The sequence below is a fragment of the Mobula birostris genome, chromosome 3, assembly GCF_030028105.1.
Source record: "Mobula birostris isolate sMobBir1 chromosome 3, sMobBir1.hap1, whole genome shotgun sequence".
NCBI classification, from domain to species: domain Eukaryota; kingdom Metazoa; phylum Chordata; class Chondrichthyes; order Myliobatiformes; family Myliobatidae; genus Mobula; species Mobula birostris.
The window spans coordinates 207,584,383-207,605,423 of NC_092372.1; the positions used below are offsets into that span (position 1 = coordinate 207,584,383).

Sequence of the window (21,041 nt, forward strand, 5' to 3'; positions counted from 1 at the left end):
AGATCACTGTGTCTCTTCATATGAATAGGTCTGTGCTTTTTGCTATGACCTTTCTCAGTGATTTGAATAAGCCAGACCTCCAGAAATCCTTCTCCCCTTTGTCTTCCTGATTTCTGTAATCCTTTATACCCTCACTCAAGAGAATAAATGTCTTTAAATCCCTTGTCTTGGCAGATTTTTTTCTGAAAAGGTAAAACTATTAAATCCGACCCCGTTCCGATTGATAAATTGATGCCTCATTGTTTGCTGGACAGAAAAGAATAAACTCACCCAAAATTAAAAGCAGAACACTGAGAGGACTCTCTGGTATTGCTTTGCACCATGGTAACATCAAAAAGTTTTTTTTTATTGAGAGGTAGGATAGATATGGAAGGTGTTCACAAGAAGGTAAAAAAAAATAAACTTTACAAATTTTGGAATCCCATGGAAGTATCTTGGCAACTGTCAATTAAAGAGAAATTTATATTGAAGAGGATGGTTTAAATATTAACTGCTCCATCCTTTCGGCTACAATGAATGATAAATTTGCAAGTACAATTTTCAGTGATATGGCGGGACAATGGTGATTTGGGGCACAAAGCTTTTTTTCCCCTGCAGTTTTAAATGACAATGCCTCATGTTTTAGTAATATCTTTTTGAAAGGATTTTGTAATGTCAAGTGTTAATACACAATTATTTCTGCTTGAGTGAATGCATTTAATATATTTTTCTTTTTAAAAAAAACACAAAAGTTTAAATATTGATGGAGGGAGATGATGATTGGTATATAAAAAAAGCTTTTGGTGCTTTCCCTTTGAATTATTTGCTTCACCCTGAAATGTAAAAAGAGCACTGCCTAGTACTTAATTTATTAAAGCATATTGAGCTTTGAGAAAATGGTTGTGTGCATACATTTATATTTACCCTCAGCTTCATTCAAGAAATGTTAGAACTACATATTTTGCTAAAGTGTATGAATAGGCTCCAGAACAGATATCACTCATCTGCCCAGGAGTAAATGGAGAAACAATTTCCCCCTAGGATGATAAAATAAGTCAAACTTGCAGAATTAATCCATTTAACTCTTGGCCTCTGGTCGTGCTGGTGATAAGTTGTCTGCTTCCATCCTTACAAAGACATCTGAAATTATTTTTGCAACATTTCTGGTGTCAAAAAATCTGAGACTGTGTGCATGCGTGTGTGTTTGAGGTTTTAGCAACTGATAAAACATTAAGCTTACAGTAATGAGTGAATTGCACATGGTTCCGTAGTCTTCTGAAGTAAGCAAGCTCGCTGAGTACCTTTTGGAAAACAAGCAGGCCATTCCGCCCCTTGAGTCTGCACTGCCACTCATTTAGACCATTGCTAAACAGCACCTCTACTATATTTGTCCATCGTCCACCCATGCCGTTTGATATTCTGACCCAGCACAGATCTGTGGCTCTCAGTCCTGAAGCCACCATCTCTCTCCCACCTTCCACAGCCCCTGGGTCTGAGGATTCATGAGTTCCGCTGCTCTTTGTTGAAGAGGGTTCTTCCTGATTTCCCTTCTAACAGGCCTTGCTTCAGTTTGGGGTTTTTGTCCCTTTTCCCTCATGGCCCTTCACGCCAGGGGAAGTGATCTTTTCACATTTACCCTATCAAATCCTCTTCAACATTTAAATATTGAATTTTTGTGCTGTTTTTTAAATCCGGTTCCTTAGGGCTCTTTCGATACTATAATACTGACTTCCACTGTGTTTTTAATGAAATACGTAATTGGACAACAATTCATTGTGGTGTGCTTCTACTAGATCTGTACATTTGTTCTGTGAATTCTTTTAACTAGTGTTCAAAACGTATTGCATTGAAAATTCAGCTTTCAACTCCAGGGATGTAGATCTCCACTGAAACCTGACTACCATTAAATACAAAGCTAGTGAGCAAAATCCCATTTTAAATATCCCTTCATATTCTCTCATGCAAGTTATTTTGAAATTCAAGGAAAACAGGACCTGGATTTGAATTCGAAAGGATACATTCAAACGTACATTTTTAAAATATTGCATTTCTCTTTTGCCTTTATTGCAAAAACAAAGTCATGAAAAAAAATTTTGTCTGGAAATTCAGTCCAGTTTATGTTATTCATAATGTTCCATCAGGAGCAGGATTGGTAGTAAACAATATTATATGGTGCATTTCATCATTCATACTACGGTATTCAACTGATCTTAATAGTGTCCACAATGCATAAAACATACTTAAACTCGTACCATCAACATGTGTGTGCATTATTACATAACAAAGAAGGGGAAATACCTTTTTTTCTAGCATGATTTTATCGATCTGGAAAGACTAAATCATTTTGCCCATGCAGTTTCAAAAGACTGAAATATAAAGTAATGGATTTGAGTCGGCAGATAAAATACTTAAGTACTTCTTTTCATCACGTCTTACATAGTGTACCAAGATTCTTGAACCACAGAACACAATTAACCATTCAGGAATATTTCATGTATCAGGTGTTTAAAAGAAAAGAAAAGCATGTTATTAGCTAAGAAAACATCCTCCTTAAATTTCCGTGTGATGTTTATAAAGGGATTGCAGCCCATTCCAGATCACACAGATATATTTATGTTGTTTCTCTTCTTCTAATTGCACTTAACATTAAAGCATTTGGCATTTTCTTTCCCTTTGTATGTCCTGTGTAAGAATAGCTAATTAAACTCCATGCTTGCTCGATGCAAAATCGTTTGAAACAGCCGCACAAAAAAAAAGGATTTTCTCCCCACCCACCACTCAAAACCCCTAACATTTTAAGCATTCAGCCTTATTGAGAGTCATGTGAAGGCTGCTCAAAGGGAAAGATTGACAGCGCTAATTCAGGCTTTTATAGCTCACGTTTAGCTGTTTCAGATGAATGTAAGTCAGCCAAGCAAATCTATTAAAGGAACAAAATCTATTGAAATTTCATGCATTTGCAAGCAGAAACTTTTTTCTTCTTCTTTTAATTATCAGTATCAGAGAATTAACAGGAGAGAAATTCTTCTCAGGTGGCAATGCCAGCCAGGCAGCATGGGTCCTACTCAGCACCTGATAGTTAATTTCAATGATTTGGGAAAGAATTAAAGATTTCATTCTACGCTGGCCTCATCTGCACTCAAAGTAAGGTAGATTCCTATCCTGATATTTTCTCCAAGTTAAAAAAAACATTGAAGTAAAGATGATAAAGTATGTTTAGGGTCGCTGTTTAAAGAATAGCCCTGCTCTTGAGTGACTTGCAATGAATAAAGAATATTTTATATGCAACAATACCCGGGAAGCAAGATTTCAAGGACAGATACATTTAAGGGGAGAAACAATTTCGCATGGCTTAGCATGGGGCTGCTGTCAATTCACCTCCTGGGGGTCACCACGCCTCACTATCCTTCTCTGCGGTGCATAGTCAAAGCAGGAAGATCTCAGAGCCTTTATTCAGCGTGAGCTTCCCATTAACGTGTGCCTCAGTGGCAGCAGCAGCTAATCCCGTGGACTGAAGGCAAGAGGCTAATTAGGGACAAGCTCCAACTGTCGAGCCTACTGATAATTGCTCGGTGGCCTTTATGGTGAAAGGGACTGAAATGGACTGGGCTTGAACCAGCTCTCTATACATTGCTTACAAGCATAAATTAGAAGTTGGCTGCGTGAATGGGAGCAGAAAATTACTAGCAGGATAGTAGAGGTAATGAATAGGTTGGCTAAGCTTTCAGGAGTTAAATTAAAAAATCCATTTGTAACCAAGTGAAAATGGGGTACTAGAAAGAGGGCTAATTGTTTCCCATCCTGCAACAACTGTGCATGGGTTTAAATTCATTTCTGTGGCAATTGCAAGCAAAAATGTTTTAATGTTTGTTTTGTTTTGTTTTGCTCAATTTTTAAATTGTTATTAATATATCTAATGATTAATGCTGACAAAGATGAATTGCTGTAGAGTCTCATAGTGGAGAGGAACAAACCAGAATAGAGCCAACGCAATCTTTTATGGAACAAAAATCACACCCACTAATTTCTGGATTGTTCTGCAAATGAAATGATATTTTTAACCTGCCTCTCTTTCTTATCCCAACCACCCCCCCCCCCCACCCCACCACAGAAGAGCAAACTGCGCGCATCCCCCCACTGGGCCAATGAAGAGGAGTCAACCAAATTTATTATCTTAACAATAATCTCCATCGTCTGCATCATTGGGGTTCTTGTTGCGTCAGGAATCATTTACTGCCTTAGGCACCGCTCTCACCACAAACTGAAGGAGAAGCTGATTGCACTGGGACATGATGCCACAGTCATTTCAGATGCCACCAGTGCCTACCAGGTAATAACTATTGTCTTTATTTAGGGCCTGAAGAGCCATTCCTATTGCTTAACCCATCTTTTAATGGAAGAAATGACTGTTATTCCTTATTCATTGTACTTCAGGGTATCATCTTGTAATTGGAACATAATTAACATTCTGCTTTTGTCTTGCTCTTATTATTTTCAAACCAGCTCAGGATTGAAGGATGGGTTAGAGAAGCAAGAGGTTAGGTAGCAGGGCTGGCTATTCCCTAATGATCCACAAGACTTACATTGCACTGCCTCACTACTACCAACAGTAAACCTGAGCACCTACCCTGCACAGAAAAATATCCCTCTAGCTAAAATATTAACATCCAAAAAAAGTGGAAAAATAAAACTGATTGTCAATGTTATTGTGGAAATTCTTCCATTAGTTACGCTCAGGCTTAGAATATATTTGGACAATTTTTTGTTTGATCGTTTAAGTGCAAGGATCAGAGTTAGGACACTGGACCGAGGGAGAGACGGGGAGACATAGAAGTTCTCTGGTTTGCCCGGTTTACAATAGATGGCATTTTAACGTTGCTTGGCCAAAGCATGTTATAAGGCAGGTCTTCACCACAGGCTTGTAGGTGCTGCAAAATATTGAAATTTGTGCTGAGAATCATCCAGGTCAGAAAGAGTCAAAATTATGTGTTGCCAGTGGTGGCACAGGAAACACGGAAAGTTTGCCATATTTCTTAAGAGTAGCCCTGGATGTACAATTGATTCATCAGCTTTTCCAAGTGTGTGCATTTCTGAGTGTGTTCCACGACGATGGTAGGTAGCGATTGGCGATTCCTCAGATTACTAGGACCTGCCCACAGTAACTAAAGCAGAGAAATCAGTACCTGGAGCAAAAAGTAACTGATTCCTCGCCGTTTCATTCAAACGTGGGTGATAAGTGGGGAGCTTACTGTTGTTAGAACTAAGAGGTTTACCAGTTTCCAATCAATTAGGAATAATTACGTGGAATAAAACCCAAGACAAACATTATAGTTGGACAAGTATATTGAAAATAATCAATCCAAAGCAGTTCTCCTTAAAAACTATCAACAAACCTTATAAGATGTAATAGAATCAAGGCAATCCATTCCCAGCACTGAGATTCCCTGGTAGATTTTCTGTATTTAACGGTAAAGATCTTCAGTGTTTTAAATTCCCTTGTCTTCCCATTCAAATCAATGAAAGAGAGCCGGTTATTTGGAATGGGGCTCAAAAGAAACAGAAGACCTCACATCTCAATGAAAATGATAATATTTTAATGTCCATTAATCTTTTTATTTCCCATAATACCACAGATCACCTGGAATTTGAATGTAGTTATAAACTCGTGTAGAGCAATTTATCATTCATATTGGAAATCACCACGGGCTGCCGACTGCAGACGTGCAATATTGCTTCTTATTCTTACACAGGGGTACATACATCACCTTTGTTTCTCAGTTGTAGCCAATAATAACAATGCTAATAATACTTCTAAGTGTTATCAAAGAAAGGGTGTGCTGGCATTGGAGAGGGTCCAGAGGAGGTTCACGGGAATGATCCTGGGAATGAAAGAGTTAACATATGAGGACTGTTTGATAGCTCATGGCCTATACTCACTGGAGTTTAGAAGAATGAGGGGGAGGGGGGATCTCATTGAAACCTATCAACTATTGAAAGGCCTAGATAGAGTGGACGTGCATAGGATGTTTCCTTTAGCGCTGGAGTCTGGGACCAGAGGGCACAGCCTCAGAATAGAAGGATGTGCCTTTAGAACAGAGATGAGAATGAATTTCTTTAGCTCGAGGGTGATGAACCTGTGGAATTCATTGAAACAGACAGATGTGGAGGCCAAGTCATTGGGTATATTTAAGGCGGAGGTTGAGAGGTTCAAGGTGTCAAAGGTTACAGGGGCAAGACATTAGGATGGGGTTGAAAGGGATAATAAATCAGCCATGATGGCATGGTGGAGCAGACTCGATGGGCCAAATAGCCAAACACTGCTCCTAAGTCTTACAGTCTCATGGCTTTACACCTAAATGAAAGCTAGATATAGTTAGGTATGTCAACAATTGTTTCTCACTCACGATTCTGATAATTTGACTTTAAAAAGATGAGTTCACATTAATAAACTGACAATCATTCTGCACATCAGGTGTGAGAAAGCTCCAAGCTGCAAATACAGCTGCAGCTTTTGTTAAAAGACAGACCGAATTTGTAAGTGCAGTCGCTATCGTTTATGGAGATTGCTGTGTCAGATCAATATACAGATTTAACTTCAATACAAGTTGCTGAAGATTTGCATGAGTACTCACTTTTAAAAAAATCTACCTTTAGCTGAAACATTGAGAGGGAAGGCTGAGGCAATAATGTCATTGCAAAATTTGACTGATTGGGTTAAAACTTATATTTGCAATGTTGCTGAAAGAATTTAATGAAGATATTTTAAAATGTAGACCAGCTTTGGGTATCTGATTTAAGCACATTCTACACATGCAGGCTCTGATTATTATGAGGAAATTTTGCATTGTGTGACAGCCTTCATTAATTGAATTGATAATTAAACATTGTTTCGCCATGCTGGAATTGTTTAAGTTACTGTGTGCGACCTTAATGCCTTTTCTCCAGAGGCTATGACAGTTAAATCTATATTGTTTTTATAATGAGCTCAAGTTGAGTTAATAAGGAAGCAAACCTTATATTTAATAGGTAAATGACAGCTGTAGGTGAACAGAAATGGTTGACTATGATGTGGAGGTGCTAAGGGGAGATCTTTCGAAGAGTGTTAGCAGAGGGAAGAGAAAATGCCTGTCTAGTAAATGGAGCATCGCATCTACCTGTGCTTCCGTTAGAACATGATTATCAGTGCAGTGATACACCAAGAGCTGACGTTTAGTAGCCCTGGACAATAACTCAGCAACTTGAAACTGATGTATTACTGAGCAGATGAGCTAATAAGCTAATGCAAGTTGAGACTATTTCTCCAACTTTTATTGCAAGGCTGCAGCAATAGCTTTGTGTTAGATGTGCACTGCTTCATGTAGTTTTAAGGTACACAGAACAGAATGCTGTTAATTTGATCTGTAACTTTGTCTACTTACGCTGATCTCAGAAGTAGTGGTTAAGAGGTTATGCATTTAATAGTCACTTTATGAGGTACTTTTTCTACCTACTAAAGTGGTCACTGATTACATGTTCATGGTCTTCTGCTGCTGTCCGATGTGTTGTGTACTCAGAGATGCTCTTCTGCATACCACTGTTGTAATGCGTGGTTATTTGAGTTATAGTTGCATTCCTGTCAGCTTGAACCAGTCTGGCCATTCTCCTCTGAACTCTCTCATTAACAAGGCATTTTCACCCACAGAACTGCCAGTCAATGGATGTTTTATTTTTGTTTCTCGCATGATTCTCTGTAAACTCTAGAGACTGTTCTGTGTAAAAATCCCAGAAGATCAGCAGTTTTTGAGATACTCAAGCTACCCCGTCTTCCACCAGTGATTATTCCACAGTCAAATTCACATAGATCACTTTTCTTCCCCATTCTGTTGTTTGGTCTGAACAACAACTGAACCTCTTGACCATGTCTGCATGCTTTTATACTTTGAGTTCCTGCCACATGATTGGGTGATTGGATATTTGCATTAATGAGCAGGTGTACAGGTGTACCTAATAATGTGGCCGCTGAGTGTAAGTGACTATGGGTATCTGCAACAATGGCAAGTGAAGCCTTGGTGGTCCTTAATGATATATTTCACCTGCTGGAATGGTAGAGAGTGCATGAGCCCAGAATTGATGTGACTGAGGCAACCTAATGGTCTTCGCTGCCATGTTCACACATAATAAATGGCCTCGCAGGTGGGTAAGGGCTAATCCTGACTGCTGAGGTATGCCTGGACTGCCAATATATAACATGGTTGTCACATCCAAGGCAGCGTAAACTGCTGGAACTATACCTGCTAAGCATCAGCACCTCGAGAAGAGGAGTCGAAATAAGAGCGAAAACCATTCGTTGTGTGGTGAATGCAAGGGGCACAACTTTAAGGAGTTGGGAGGAAAGTTTAGAGGGACGTGAGAGGTAGGATTTTTTACACAGAGAGTGGTGGCTTTGTGGAATGCGTTGCTAGGGTTGGTGGTCAGGGTAGGTACATTAGGGACATTTAAGAGATTCTTATATAGGCACGTGGATGAAAGAGAAATAGAGGGCTTTGCTGGAGGGAAGGGTTAGATTGACCTTGAAGTAGGTTAAAGGGCTGGCACAACGTCATGAGTTGAAGGGTTGGTATTATGCTTTGTACTGCGTTCATTTAAAGCCAGATTGCTTCACCCTTCACATTAACACAAAAATGTCACAGGTGCTGAAAATTGGAAATTTAAAAAAAAACATTTGCTGCTGATGCTCAGCAGTAGTTCATGCTCCTCATTCTTGACTTTTCATCACTTTGTTGACTGAATGTTTTAGAGAACTTCTGACATTAAAGGGAGAGTTAATTGTTGAAATGAGGAGAATAGTCGTCCCCAGCATAATTTGAGAAAGTAATTAATGATTGCTGCTGGATCTGCTATGTATTATGGGTCTGATACTCTGCGTCATCACTTCAGGCACAGTAAATACATTCCAGAGGAGGAAAGGACTGGGAATTTATTTCAGTTTAGTTTGAGCACAGTCATTGTATTTCATCAGGAATGAGGGAAAAAACTAAGCATCTGCGGTGACCAGTCTCAGTACGGAGTTCTGATCACAATTCAGTCAATGAATCAATCCACTGCTCAGACTTTGAAGATTTCAGTCTCACAATTTGATACGAACCAAGCAGCAGAACCTAATCTGGACAAAGAAAATGAATATTCAAGAGAGCAATAGACCATGTCATTCCTAGGCTGGTGATGGGAAAGGTCAACCAGGTTTCTTGATCTCAATATCTATTCAGCAACCTCTGCTGGGAAGATTGTGTTTGGGGACGGGATCAGGCTCGGCTGTCATACATCCCATGGTTGCATCAGCATTCACTGTCCATCTCAAGCGAACACAATGGGCAGTGTATAGGAGGACACCAAAAACAGAAAAGGAACCGTAAAGCTCTGTGACTTTGTAGCCACCGGAAAATATGGCACAAATAAAGCAGGGTTAGGTGGTTTGAAAAAAGCACAAAAACACAGAGCACAAAAATAAATTGAAAGCACAGTTGTGTACTCAGAGTGTCAACCATGAAATAAGGTAAGTTGAAGGATCTGCTAGCTATAACTGATTGAGAAAGCAGATAGTAGTGCATTAAGGTATTGCTTTTGATTTTCTGGAACTGGCCTTCAAAATTATTTACACTTCAACTCCATTTCTCTCACTTTCATAAAATTGGATCCTCACATAATGTGGAGAGACACCATTGTTTTTTTTTGCTCCATGCAATTCAACATCCTTTGTAGTGTGAGGAATAGCAGTGGAAGTAACCTCTTGAGCCAGCTCTGCCATTCAGTAAAATATGCGGTTGATCCCTGTGCCTCAGTCCCAGTTCTGATTCCAATCCCCACTAACCCCTTGTCAAATATCCGTCAAGCTCGTTCTTGTAAATACTTTGCCCTATGACATATACACTCAACGGCCAGTTTATTACATTCACGAGTGGAACCCGGTATGATCTTCTGCTGCTGTAGCCAACCATTTCATGTTGTGCGCTCAGCGATGCTCTTCTGCATATCACTGTTGTAACGCAGGGTTACCTGAGTTACTGTCACCATCCCGTCAGCTTGAACCAGTCTAGCCATTCCCCTCTGACCGCTCTCATTTACAGGACCTTTCCCTCCACAGAACTGTCACTCGCTGGGTGTTTTCTCTTTTGTTTTTTGCACATTCTCTGTAAACCCTTGAGACTATTGTACATAAAAATCCCTGGAGATGAGCAGTTTCTGAGACACTCAAGCCACAATCATTCCACGGTCAAAGTCACTTAGATCACTTTTTTTCCCCATTCTGAGGCAGATTTCCAACGATTTGCAGTGCCCTGTGTGTTTCAATACTTTATGACTCAATGACACTGAGTTGACTGACCCCTTATATTCTGACCGTAATCCCAGTTCTAGATACTCGTGACTGAGGAAACCGCCTCTCACTATCACTCTCTGAATCTTGTAAAGCCCAGTTGTAGCTCCTACAGCATCTTTGGTATGTTGCTCAAGGTTTCCAGCAACTGCAGGATCTTTTGTGTTTATAATTTGCTGCTCCACTGCAAATCTCTTCAAGGTATGCCTTTCCTGAAGAGTTTTAAATCTTCTTGTTGATGAGAGTTCAGTGAGACCCTCTGTCACTGTGATATCTGCTCTCACCCATCACATGCGAGTTTGTATTCCTTCCCTGATTCCAACTTCTTGTTCTGACTTCTTCCCACTTCCTTTCCAGTCCTCATGAAGGATCTCGGCCCAAAGTATTGACCGTTTCTTGCACCCCACCCACAACCCCCACCCCCCCCAGCATTTTGTGGGTGTTGCTCAAGGTTTCCAGCATCCTTAGACTCTCTCTCCACATCTACCCCAGAGCTACCTGTTTTTTTTTCTTAAACACAAATTTAATCTAATTTTCTTCCACAAAATTTCCTGTTATGGTCATGGACTGCAAAGGATTCCAGGTTCCCACAATGTAAATACCTTTGGATACCCACTAGAGTGCAAGCACTGGAATATGGAGCAGAAATCTAACTCCTGGAGGAACTCAGTAGGTCTGTAGGGTGGGGTGGGGAGAAAAGTATCAACCTTTCGGGTCAAGACCTTATAGGGTCTCGACAGTAAGCGTCAACAATCCTTTTCCCCCCACAGATGCTACTCGCCCCACAGACTTCCTCCAGCAGGCTGCTCTTGCATGTAAATATATTTTCTCTATTTCTATCCATCTATCCAAGTGCAGCAAATTTCAATGGAGGAAACAGCATTTCTCAACCGACAAGCAGATTCTCTTCTTACAGTTGCAAGTCTTAGTGAGGTTATTGTATCCACTGGGTGATTCTAATAACTTTTCTATATGAAGCACAGGTATTTTAACAGTGGTTAACCCCTGTATCATTAAAAGGAATATTTCATTTATTCTGTTGCTACATGCCACTGTTTGTAACACCCGTACTCTTGTACATTTTTTATGTGGCTTTAGTCATCTGAATTTACTTTTTAGGAAGTTAGATAGCTGAAACCCTATCTTGCACTGTTCACCATATCTTTAGCATCTTTCCATTAAATATGTATGTCCATTTCCTCTGCTTATTCACAATCCATGCCAACTGCATAAGTTTGCCCATACTGCCAATGTATGCCAACCTTCCCAGAGCCAACCAGTGCAAACATTTCCTAGGGATATTATTCATAACCCGTTTCTAACATAAACTCCACAGATCTATGCAACACAGATAAAAATTGCTGGTGAACGCAGCAGGTGTGTCTCCACAAATCTATTGTAGTCTGTCATTTCCTGGCCATCACTGGACTGTTGAAAAGCAAAGACCTCCAGTTGCAGGATATCTGAAATAAGAACATAAAGTGCTAGAAACACTCAGCAGGTCAGAGAGCATCTTTGAAGAGACAACTGGAATTAATGTTTCAGATAGATGAGTATTCTTCTGAAACATTCCATTCCGAACATCACATGAATTAACCAAGAACAGTTACTAACCCTCAACCATCAGGCTCTTGGACAAAATGGGGCAACTACACTCATTTATTGAGATGTGCCCACAACCAATGATCTCACTTTAAAGACTCCTTATCTTGTTGGGTTGCGCTCTCGTTACTTACTGCTATTTATTTATATTTGCATTTGCAGTCTGTTGCCTTCTATGCTCTTTCATGGATCCTGTTTACAGTTACTGTTCTATAGATCTGCAGAGTCTGCCTGCAGGGAAAAGAATCTCGTGGCTGTATGTAGTGACCTGTATGTACTCTGTTAATAAATTTTACTTTGAACTTTTGAACTTTGATTTCTAATGAAACATCAGTCTGAAAGACTCAGTTTCTCTTTTTGAAGGTGCTTCCTGGCCTGCTGAGTGATTTCAGCATTTCTGTTAATAACTTAACTCTAGCTCCATGTTTCATCTTTTTGCTTTATGCCATTTGCCTGAAAGTTTCTAACAAGCCTCTTGTGATCTACCTTATCACATATCTTAAATGTGTATGACAAACCACACACCTATCATATTCCTATTATTTACCCAATTACCAGTGTAATGTTCTTTGCTTAAATTTCTCATGATTTGTTTTTACCAAATTGTTGACTTCAGATCTGCAAGTAAGACATTGAAACAGGTAATTCATTGCTGAACAGTGCCCTTGATATAGTGGTGACATAATGGTTAAATTATCGAATTTGTAAATTACCTGGATTAACAGTCCAGTGGCCTGAGTTCAAATCCCTCCACACTAACTAATTCATTTGACAAGCCCTACTGATGATGACCACAAAAAAACCAACCAAATTGTCATAAAAACCCAGCTGGTTCACTAATTTCGTCGAAGGGAAAGTCAACTGTACACAGTCTGACCTCTATGTAATTTCAAAAACAAGAGATCTTGAAGATGCTGGAAAACCAGTCCTGTTGAAAGGTCTCGGTCTGAAACATTGACTGTTTATTCCTTTCCATAGATGCTACGTGACCTGCTGAGTTACTCCAGCATCTTGTATGTGTTACTATCTAATTTTAAGCCCTTGTAGTTGACTACATTGAATGGAGTTATAGAATCAAAAATATACTGAGAATAATATATCACAGAAATTTATGCAACTGACCCCGCCAAAAAAACAATAAAAGCTTTTCCATTCAATGGTTCGCATCCTGTTCTTGCATCTCCCAAGAAGCAAAATGGGATTAGCTCATAATACTTCAGAGCAGTGTTAGACGATTAGAGTCTACTCTGCCATTCAGTCATGGTTGTTCTTTTTCCAAGCCTACTCTCCTGCCTTCTCCCCACAGATTTAAATCCTTCAAGTACCTCTGCCTTAAATACATCCAAAAAAAATTAGAAGCGAGATTTCAAACAAATTTCGAGAGAAAGTCAAGATTTTTTTTTTCTCTGAAAGGCTATGATCATTACATTATGCTTATGAATACACTATCAAAATGAGTTGAAGCTAAATGTATAGGTCATCTTACAACAGTTGAACATTGGATCCATGCCACACTTTGAATGCTGACAGAATTAGTGTCCTACAGTGGACCAAGTTTCTCTTTGCATTTATTTGAGAGCTTTTTTGATATATTAAATTTCTATTCATTCTTCCATGCCACCCTTCTTCCAATTAGGTCACAGAAAGATTACATTAAAAGAAGCTTTGAATAAGTTGGAACATAGAACAGCACAGCACAGTATGGGCGCTTTGGCCAACAATATTATCCCAACCTATATAAACTTACTCTACCGTCAATCTAATCCTTCCCTCTTACTCAGCCATACCCTCCATTCTTTCTTACATCCATGTGCTTATCTGGTTTGTGTCCTAAAGTTACTCTACCTTCATGATGAATCATTAATGGACTAACATCTTGTTTAGATACTGAGTGAGCCCACATCAGTGGTTTAACTCTGGCAGAGTCGGTAATGTATTGTCAGCTAGGTGTGCCATTGGGCCTAGTATAGCCGAACTTAGTGGCGAGTGTAGAGAGGCAGTAATTAAAACAAATGAGTAACATTTTAAATTACGTAAAAGAGCTGGGTTCATCAGTCCAATTGGTAATTGGTTAATTATTGCCACATTTACCGAAATACAATGAAAAGATGCTTTTTGTTCGCATGCCATTCATACATAAATACATGAATTCAGTACAGAAGATGATTAAAAAATCAAAATGAAGAACATGGTGTTAAAGTTACAGAGAAAGTACAGTGCAGGCTGGCAGCTGAAGTCCAAAACCAAGACGGGGTAGATTGGGAAATCATTGACATATCATCTTTGATATATTTGACATGCAATATATGTATCTTTGACATATAAGGGTCTTATAACAATTGACTAGAATATGTTCTTGAGTCTGGTAGTGCAAATTCTCAGCCTTTGACATCTTCAGCCCAGTGATGGGCTGAGGGGGTGGGGTTGATGGAGATAACAGAAGGACCAGGGTGGGAGCAGTCCTAGATTATGCCGGCTGCTTCTCAAGCCAGCGGGAAACACAGATAGAGTAAATGAATGAGAAACTGGTTTGTCCTGGACCGAACTGCATTCAATGTCTTAGGCAGAGCAGCTGCCATACCAGAATGTGATGCATCCAGATTGGAATGTGAGACTTAGTGAAACTGCCCAAATCTGCCGTCCAGAAAGGTGTTTTTTTTTTATTTATCCATTTTGGAGATCATATTAGAAGTATCCATATCTCATATATTTGTAGCAAACGATGTATCTGTAAGCAGTGAAGAAACATTTGATGAAGAATCAACTACTAATTAAGAGTCAGGTGCTTGAAGCACATGCAGAGGTTGTACCAGTCACAACTTCAGAGCCAAGTACACAAACAAATCAACAGGTGGATCTAAGTACTGTATACAACTATCAAAAGTGTTTGCACGTTTTGTTTCTGAGAAAGAAAGCAGTGAAGCTTGTTCGCATATAATTATGTAAAATAATCGTGATCAGACAGCATTATAAAGTGTCATTTGCGATGAATTCCTTGTTGATGGAGTTCAAATAAATACCCATATTTGATGCTCCTCTAACAATTGTATTGCTAATGTGAGTAGGAGTTACCAGAAGATTATCAGGTTTGGCTCAGGATAAATTATAGAAATTATTGTTCATATGAGAGGTCTCCTTCACTCCTCTTCAAATATAATGTCACAAAAGCTTTTAATTCCAACTGGAAGGTTAAACAAGACTTCAGTTCAATATCCTGTATAACAAACAGTATCTCGATCTATACAAAACCCCACAAGTACTGCACTGAGACGTCAGCCTAGATCATGCACTCAGGCCACTGGAGTGGGTCTTGAACTCACAATCTTCTGACTCACAGGCAGATTGTAAACTTCAGCTTGTAAAGGGAACCCCATGACCATCCTGAGGATGTATTGAAGAGACAGTGAACAAAGAGGAAAGGGAGCATCAATGGGTGCGATTTATATGAAATTCCAGAAGCTATTCGATAAAATAATTCATAAAGGACTGTTTCCTAAAGTTAGAGGTTCAGGAATCAAAGGTAGGTTATTGGCCAAACTAGTTATCAGCCAAGCAGCAGGAGCGAAGAAGTACAGATGCACATGTACACCAATTGTCAGGTTGTTGTCAGAGGAATCCAACAAGGATAAGTGTGCTGGGGCAACAGCTATTCAACATATTTATATATGACTAAGATTCCTGATAACAAAATGACAGGGAAGATAAGATCCATAGAATCATAGAGCATAAAAACAGGCACTTTTGGCACACCATGTCTGTGCCTGGCACCAAGTACCCATGTACTAATCTCATTTACCAGTACATCATCTATAGAATCTGAAGACTCAAATACCTGTACTACTTAAATATTCTGGGAGTACTTGCCTCAACCTCCTTTTCAGAAGCAGGTTTCAGATTGCAATCACTTAGAAGATGAAGTAATTCTCCCTTTGATTCTCTTTAACTGTCTTATTCCTCACTCAATGATCTCTGGTGTTAGACACACCTGTAATAGGAAAAATATCTTACTATCTACCCTGTTCATACATCTCATAATTTTGTACACCTCTATCAGATCCTTGCTCAGCCTTCTCTGCTTCAGAGAAAATAAGCTCAGCCTTATCAAGTCTCTCCTCTTGAAACATTCCATCACGTAAAACATCGTAATGACTATCCCTTTGCGCCCTCTCCAATGCAATCACATCCATTCTGTGGTATAGAGACCAGAAAAGCACATACACTCACTAGCCACTTTATTAGGTACCTCCTGTAGCTAATAAAGGGACGGCTGAGAGCTTGTTCATGGTCTATCCATTTAAATGTTCGACATGTTGTGCATTCAGAGATGCTCTTCTGCACACCACTGTTGCAAAGCAGGCTTATTTGAGTAAATGTCACCTTCCTGTCAGCTTGAACTACTCTGGCCGTTCTCCTCTGACCTCTCTCATTAAGAAGGTGCTTTTGCCCACAGAACTGCTGCTTACTGAATGTTTTTTATTTATTTTTCATGCCATTCTCTGTAAACTTTAGAGACTGTTGTGCATGAAAATCCCAGGATATCAGCAGTTTCTGAGACTACTTATTGTAAATTGCTATAAATTGCACATTGCACACTTAAGATGGAGATTATCATGAAGATTTTTACTCCTCATAAATATGAAGGATGTAAGTAATAAAGTCAATTCAATTCAATGTTCAAACCATTCTTCTGGCAGCAACAATTATTCCATGGTCCGAGTCACTTAGATCACATTTCTTTGCCACTCTGATGTTTGGTCTGAACAATAACTGAACCTCTTAACCATGTCTGCATGCTTTTATGTATTGAGTTGCTGCCACATGATTGGCTGATTATATATTTACATTAATGAGCAGGTGTACCTAATAAAGTGGCCACTGAGTGTATTATTCCAACAATGTATACTAAGTTGAACTAGGACTTGCATGCACTTATATTCTGTGGTCTGGCTAAAGAGGGCAAGCAGCCTGTCTGCCTTCATCACCACACTATCAACCTGATAGTCAACAGTGGACCTGACTGAGCCCTTTAGCCTTTCCCACCCCCTGGCTTCATCTATCATCTCTAGTTAGTCCTTCATCCCCTCCTCCCACTTTTTTTATTCTGGCACCTTCCCCATTCCTTTCCCATCCTGAAGAAGGGCCTCAGCCTGAAACTTCGACTGTTTATTCATTTCCATAGATGCTGCCTGACCTGCTGAGTTCCTCCAGCATTTTGTGTGTGCTGGCCTGTGCTGCCGCCTTCAGAGATCTCACACTTGTACATCAAAGTCTCTCCATAATCCTTTGGACCCTGCCTTTCGTGATATATGCCTTACCCTTGTCAGAATTCCCGAAATACATGAGTTTGCACTTATCACGTTTAAATTGCATTTACTATTGTACTGGCCAACTTAACCAGCTGATCAATATCATTGCACAGCTGACTACGGACATCACCACCAACGTTCAGGTCAGCTGCAGACCTACTAAACATACCTGCTGCAGTTATGTCACTCATTGGAGTATGAGCAGTGTGGATGGAACAGTTAAAATTCCAGTCCTCAATTCTAATTCAGTTTTAACAATGTGTTCTAGTTCTGGTCACTTCCTTTTTGGACGATTTTTGAATCCGGGTGGCCTGCAGATAATGAACACTGAGCTGAACTGTACTGAAATATGCCACTTTGCCTTTTATATTCCGTGTTTCCGCTCATTTTTTGGTGTGATTTTTTAGTGTTTGGGGAGAGGATGTGTTTGATGTTCAACGTTTTTCTCTGAACATGTTGGTTCCAAGGTTCTTTGTTTATTGACTGTGGAGACAATGAATTTTAGGGTTCCACACTGCATACATGCACTGATAATAAATTTACTTTGAACTTTAAAAGGCATACTAATATGCTAAGCATGAGGACTTATTCTATAAGAACCTAAAGCGGAGCACATTGAGCCTGTTCCAAGATTCATTAAGATCATGTTTGATCTAATATTTGACTTTAGTCCCATTTTTTCTGCCTGTTCCCCATAATTCTTGATCTCCAGTCCACAAGTCTGTTTAGTTATCTGAGTGCTGGATATACTTAATGATTCAGCACTCATAGTTCATCAATAGAGGATTCCAGAGTTTCACGATACTCTGAGAGGAAAAAAATATTCCTCATACTCTGAGAATATTCCTCTCAGTCACCTCCAGCTCTGATATTATACATAAACTTGCATTTAACGACATTATCCTGGCACCACACGCAGAAAACTGGAGGAACTCAGCAGGTCAGGCATCATCTATGGAAACGAATAAACAGGCGAGCCAAGACCGTTCTTCAGGACTGAAAAGGAAGGGGGAAGATGCCAGAATAAAGAGGTGGAGGGAGGAGAAAGAGGCTAGCTGGAAGCTGATAGGTAAAGCCGGGTGGATTGGAAAGGTCAAGGGCTGGAGAAGAAGGATCCTGATAGGAGAGCAGAGTGGACCATGGGAGAAAGGGAAGGAGGAGGGGACCTGGAGGAGGTGATAGGCAGGTGAGGAGAAGTGAAAAGTTAGTGGGGGAAATGGGGTGGGAGTGGGGGTTTAGTCACCAGAAAGGGAATTCTGGCCGTGCACTAACCAATGTTTTATAAAGTTGCACCAAAATCTCCTTGCACTTATATCCTATGCCCTGGCTAATGAAGGCAAGCCACACAGAAGGTAGTAAGTATTTGGTATGAGCTACCAGAGGAGATAATGGAGGCAGATATTTTAATGATGTTGAAAGAGCAATTGGATAGGAAAGAAGGATATGGGCCTAATGCGGGCAAATGGGATTGACACAGATAGGAATGATGGTAGGTATGGATCAGGTGGGTCAAAGTGGCCCTTTTCTATGCTTCTATGATTTCACTTTTAGAATTGTAGGTGTTTGAACAAGGTTATCTCTCAGTCTCATGAACTCAAGGAAAGAGCAGACTACTTGTTAAATGGCAAAAATGTTGAAGCAGATTAGCTTCAGTTTTGAAAAAATCTTGCTTAGGCAGTGTCTGGAGAAAATTTATAACCTGCTGTTGCAAATGGTAGTTCATGTCATGTTGTTCAATTTCAGATTGGTGTATTTATGTCGGCATGGCACATAACGAACGAACGAACAATATTTATGTCAAATATATTCAGGGAAATGGAGAAATGAATGATTAATGGGGTTAGATCACAGATCAGTAATTATCTCATTGAATGGTAGAACTGGCTCACGGGACTGAAATATAAACAGAAGATATAGGAACCCTATAGGGAAAATAAATCAGAATCAGGATTAATATCATTGGCAAATATCCTGAAATTTGTTGTTTTGCAGCAACAATACATTGCAACACATAGTAATAAAAACTATAAATTACAATAAGAAGTAAATAAAATTAAATTAAATAAGTAGTGCAAAAAAAGAGGAAAAGTATTCATTGGTTCATTGTCCATTCAGGATTCAGGGGGGATGTACCTGTAGCTGTTCCTGAAACATTGAGTGTGTGTCTCCAGGCTCCTGTACCTCTTTCCTGATGGTAGCAGTGAGTAGACTGCATATCCTGGATTATGGAGGTCCTTAATGCTGGTTGCCTCCTTTTTGAGGCATTACCTTTAGAAGATGTTCTGGATGCTGGGAGGCTAGTGACCATGATGGAGCTGGGTGAGTTGACAACTATCTGCACCTTTTTCTGATCCTGCGCAGTGGCCCCTTCATACCTGTTGGTGATGCAGCCAGTTACAATGCTCTCCATGAGACATCTGTAGAAAATTTGAGAGTGTCTTTGATGACATACCAATTCTCCTCAAACTCCTAATGAAATATGGCCTCTGTCGTGCCTTCTTTGTAATTGCATCAATATGTTGGGCCTAGGATAGATCCTCAGAGATGTCGGCTCACGGGAACTTGAAATTGCTCATCCTTTCCACTTCTGATCTTACAATAAGGACTGGTGTGTGTTCCCTCGACTTCACCTTCCTGAAGTCCACAGTCAATTCTTTAGTCTTACCAACGTTGAGTTCAAGGTTGTTGCTGTGACACCACTCAACCAGCTGATCAATCTTGCTCCTAATCATCCCCATCTGAAATTCTGTCAACAATAATTGTGGCATCAGCAAATTTATAGATGGCATTTGAGGTGTGCCTTGTCACACAATCATAGCTGTAGAAAGAATAGAGCAGTGGGCTAAGTACACAGCCTTGAGGTGCACTGGGTGTTGATTGTCAGTGAGGAGGATATGACATCTCCAATCCGCATAGACTGTGGTATCCCGGTGAGGAAATCAGGGATCAAGTTTCAGAACGAGGTACAGAGACCCAGGTTTTGGAGCTTGTTGATTAGAACTGAGGGTATGATTGTGTTAAGTGTTGAACTGTAGTTGTTAAACAGCAGCTTGAATTAGGTATTGCTATTGTCCAGGTATTCCAAGGCTGAGTGGAGAGCCAGTGAGATTGCATCCACTGAAGACCTATTGTAGTAATACGCAAATTGCAGTGGGTCCAAGTCCTTGCTTAGGCAGGAGTTGATTCAAGTCATGACCAACCTCTCAAAGCACCTCATCACAGTAGATGTGAGTGCAACTGGGTGATAGTCATTGAGGCAGCTAACCCTGCTCTTGCTGGGCACTGGTATGATTGTCACCCTTTTGATCAGCCATGATAAAATGGCAGAGCAGACTCAATGGTCTAAATAGCCTAATTCTGTTCCTATGTCTTATGGTCTTATGGAAACACTTAGTGAGTCAGACAGCATCTATAGAATGTTTAATGTTTTTATTGTTTTAGGTCATAGACTGTTCACCAGAGCTAGGAAAGTCAGTGTAACCTTATAATCTGTCTGTTCTATTGTTATCATATTGTTAATAAGCTCCCTGAGCTGTTCCATACAACTTAAAAGGCTAGATAAATCCCAGCCAACAAAAACTGTCCTCTGTCAGAAAACGAGTCTCAGGAGCCATCAGGTTTCCTCTTCTGAGCTTAGAGACGTGACACACTGCAGCCTACCTTTGCATTCTCGAACACAACAGCACAAGCAAATAGGAGCAGGAATAGACCACTTAGCTCCTTAAACCTGCCCTGCCATTCATTATCATCGTGGCTCAACTGCCGCTGGCCTCTATTTCTCTTCTGTGGTAGTTCTCCATAGC

At 40.0% G+C, this 21,041-nt stretch overlaps 1 protein-coding gene across 2 annotated transcripts in view; it reads left to right on the forward strand.

The window, feature by feature from the left end:
* ptprn2 (protein tyrosine phosphatase receptor type N2) overlaps positions 1-21,041 on the forward strand; it is a 1,029,064-nt gene that overhangs the window by 895,230 nt on the left and 112,793 nt on the right. For both annotated transcript variants that reach the window (XM_072254029.1, XM_072254030.1), the window contains exon 13: positions 4,091-4,309. In XM_072254029.1, coding sequence (XP_072110130.1) covers positions 4,091-4,309 — 219 coding nt within the window. The remainder of the gene's footprint in view (positions 1-4,090; positions 4,310-21,041) is intronic.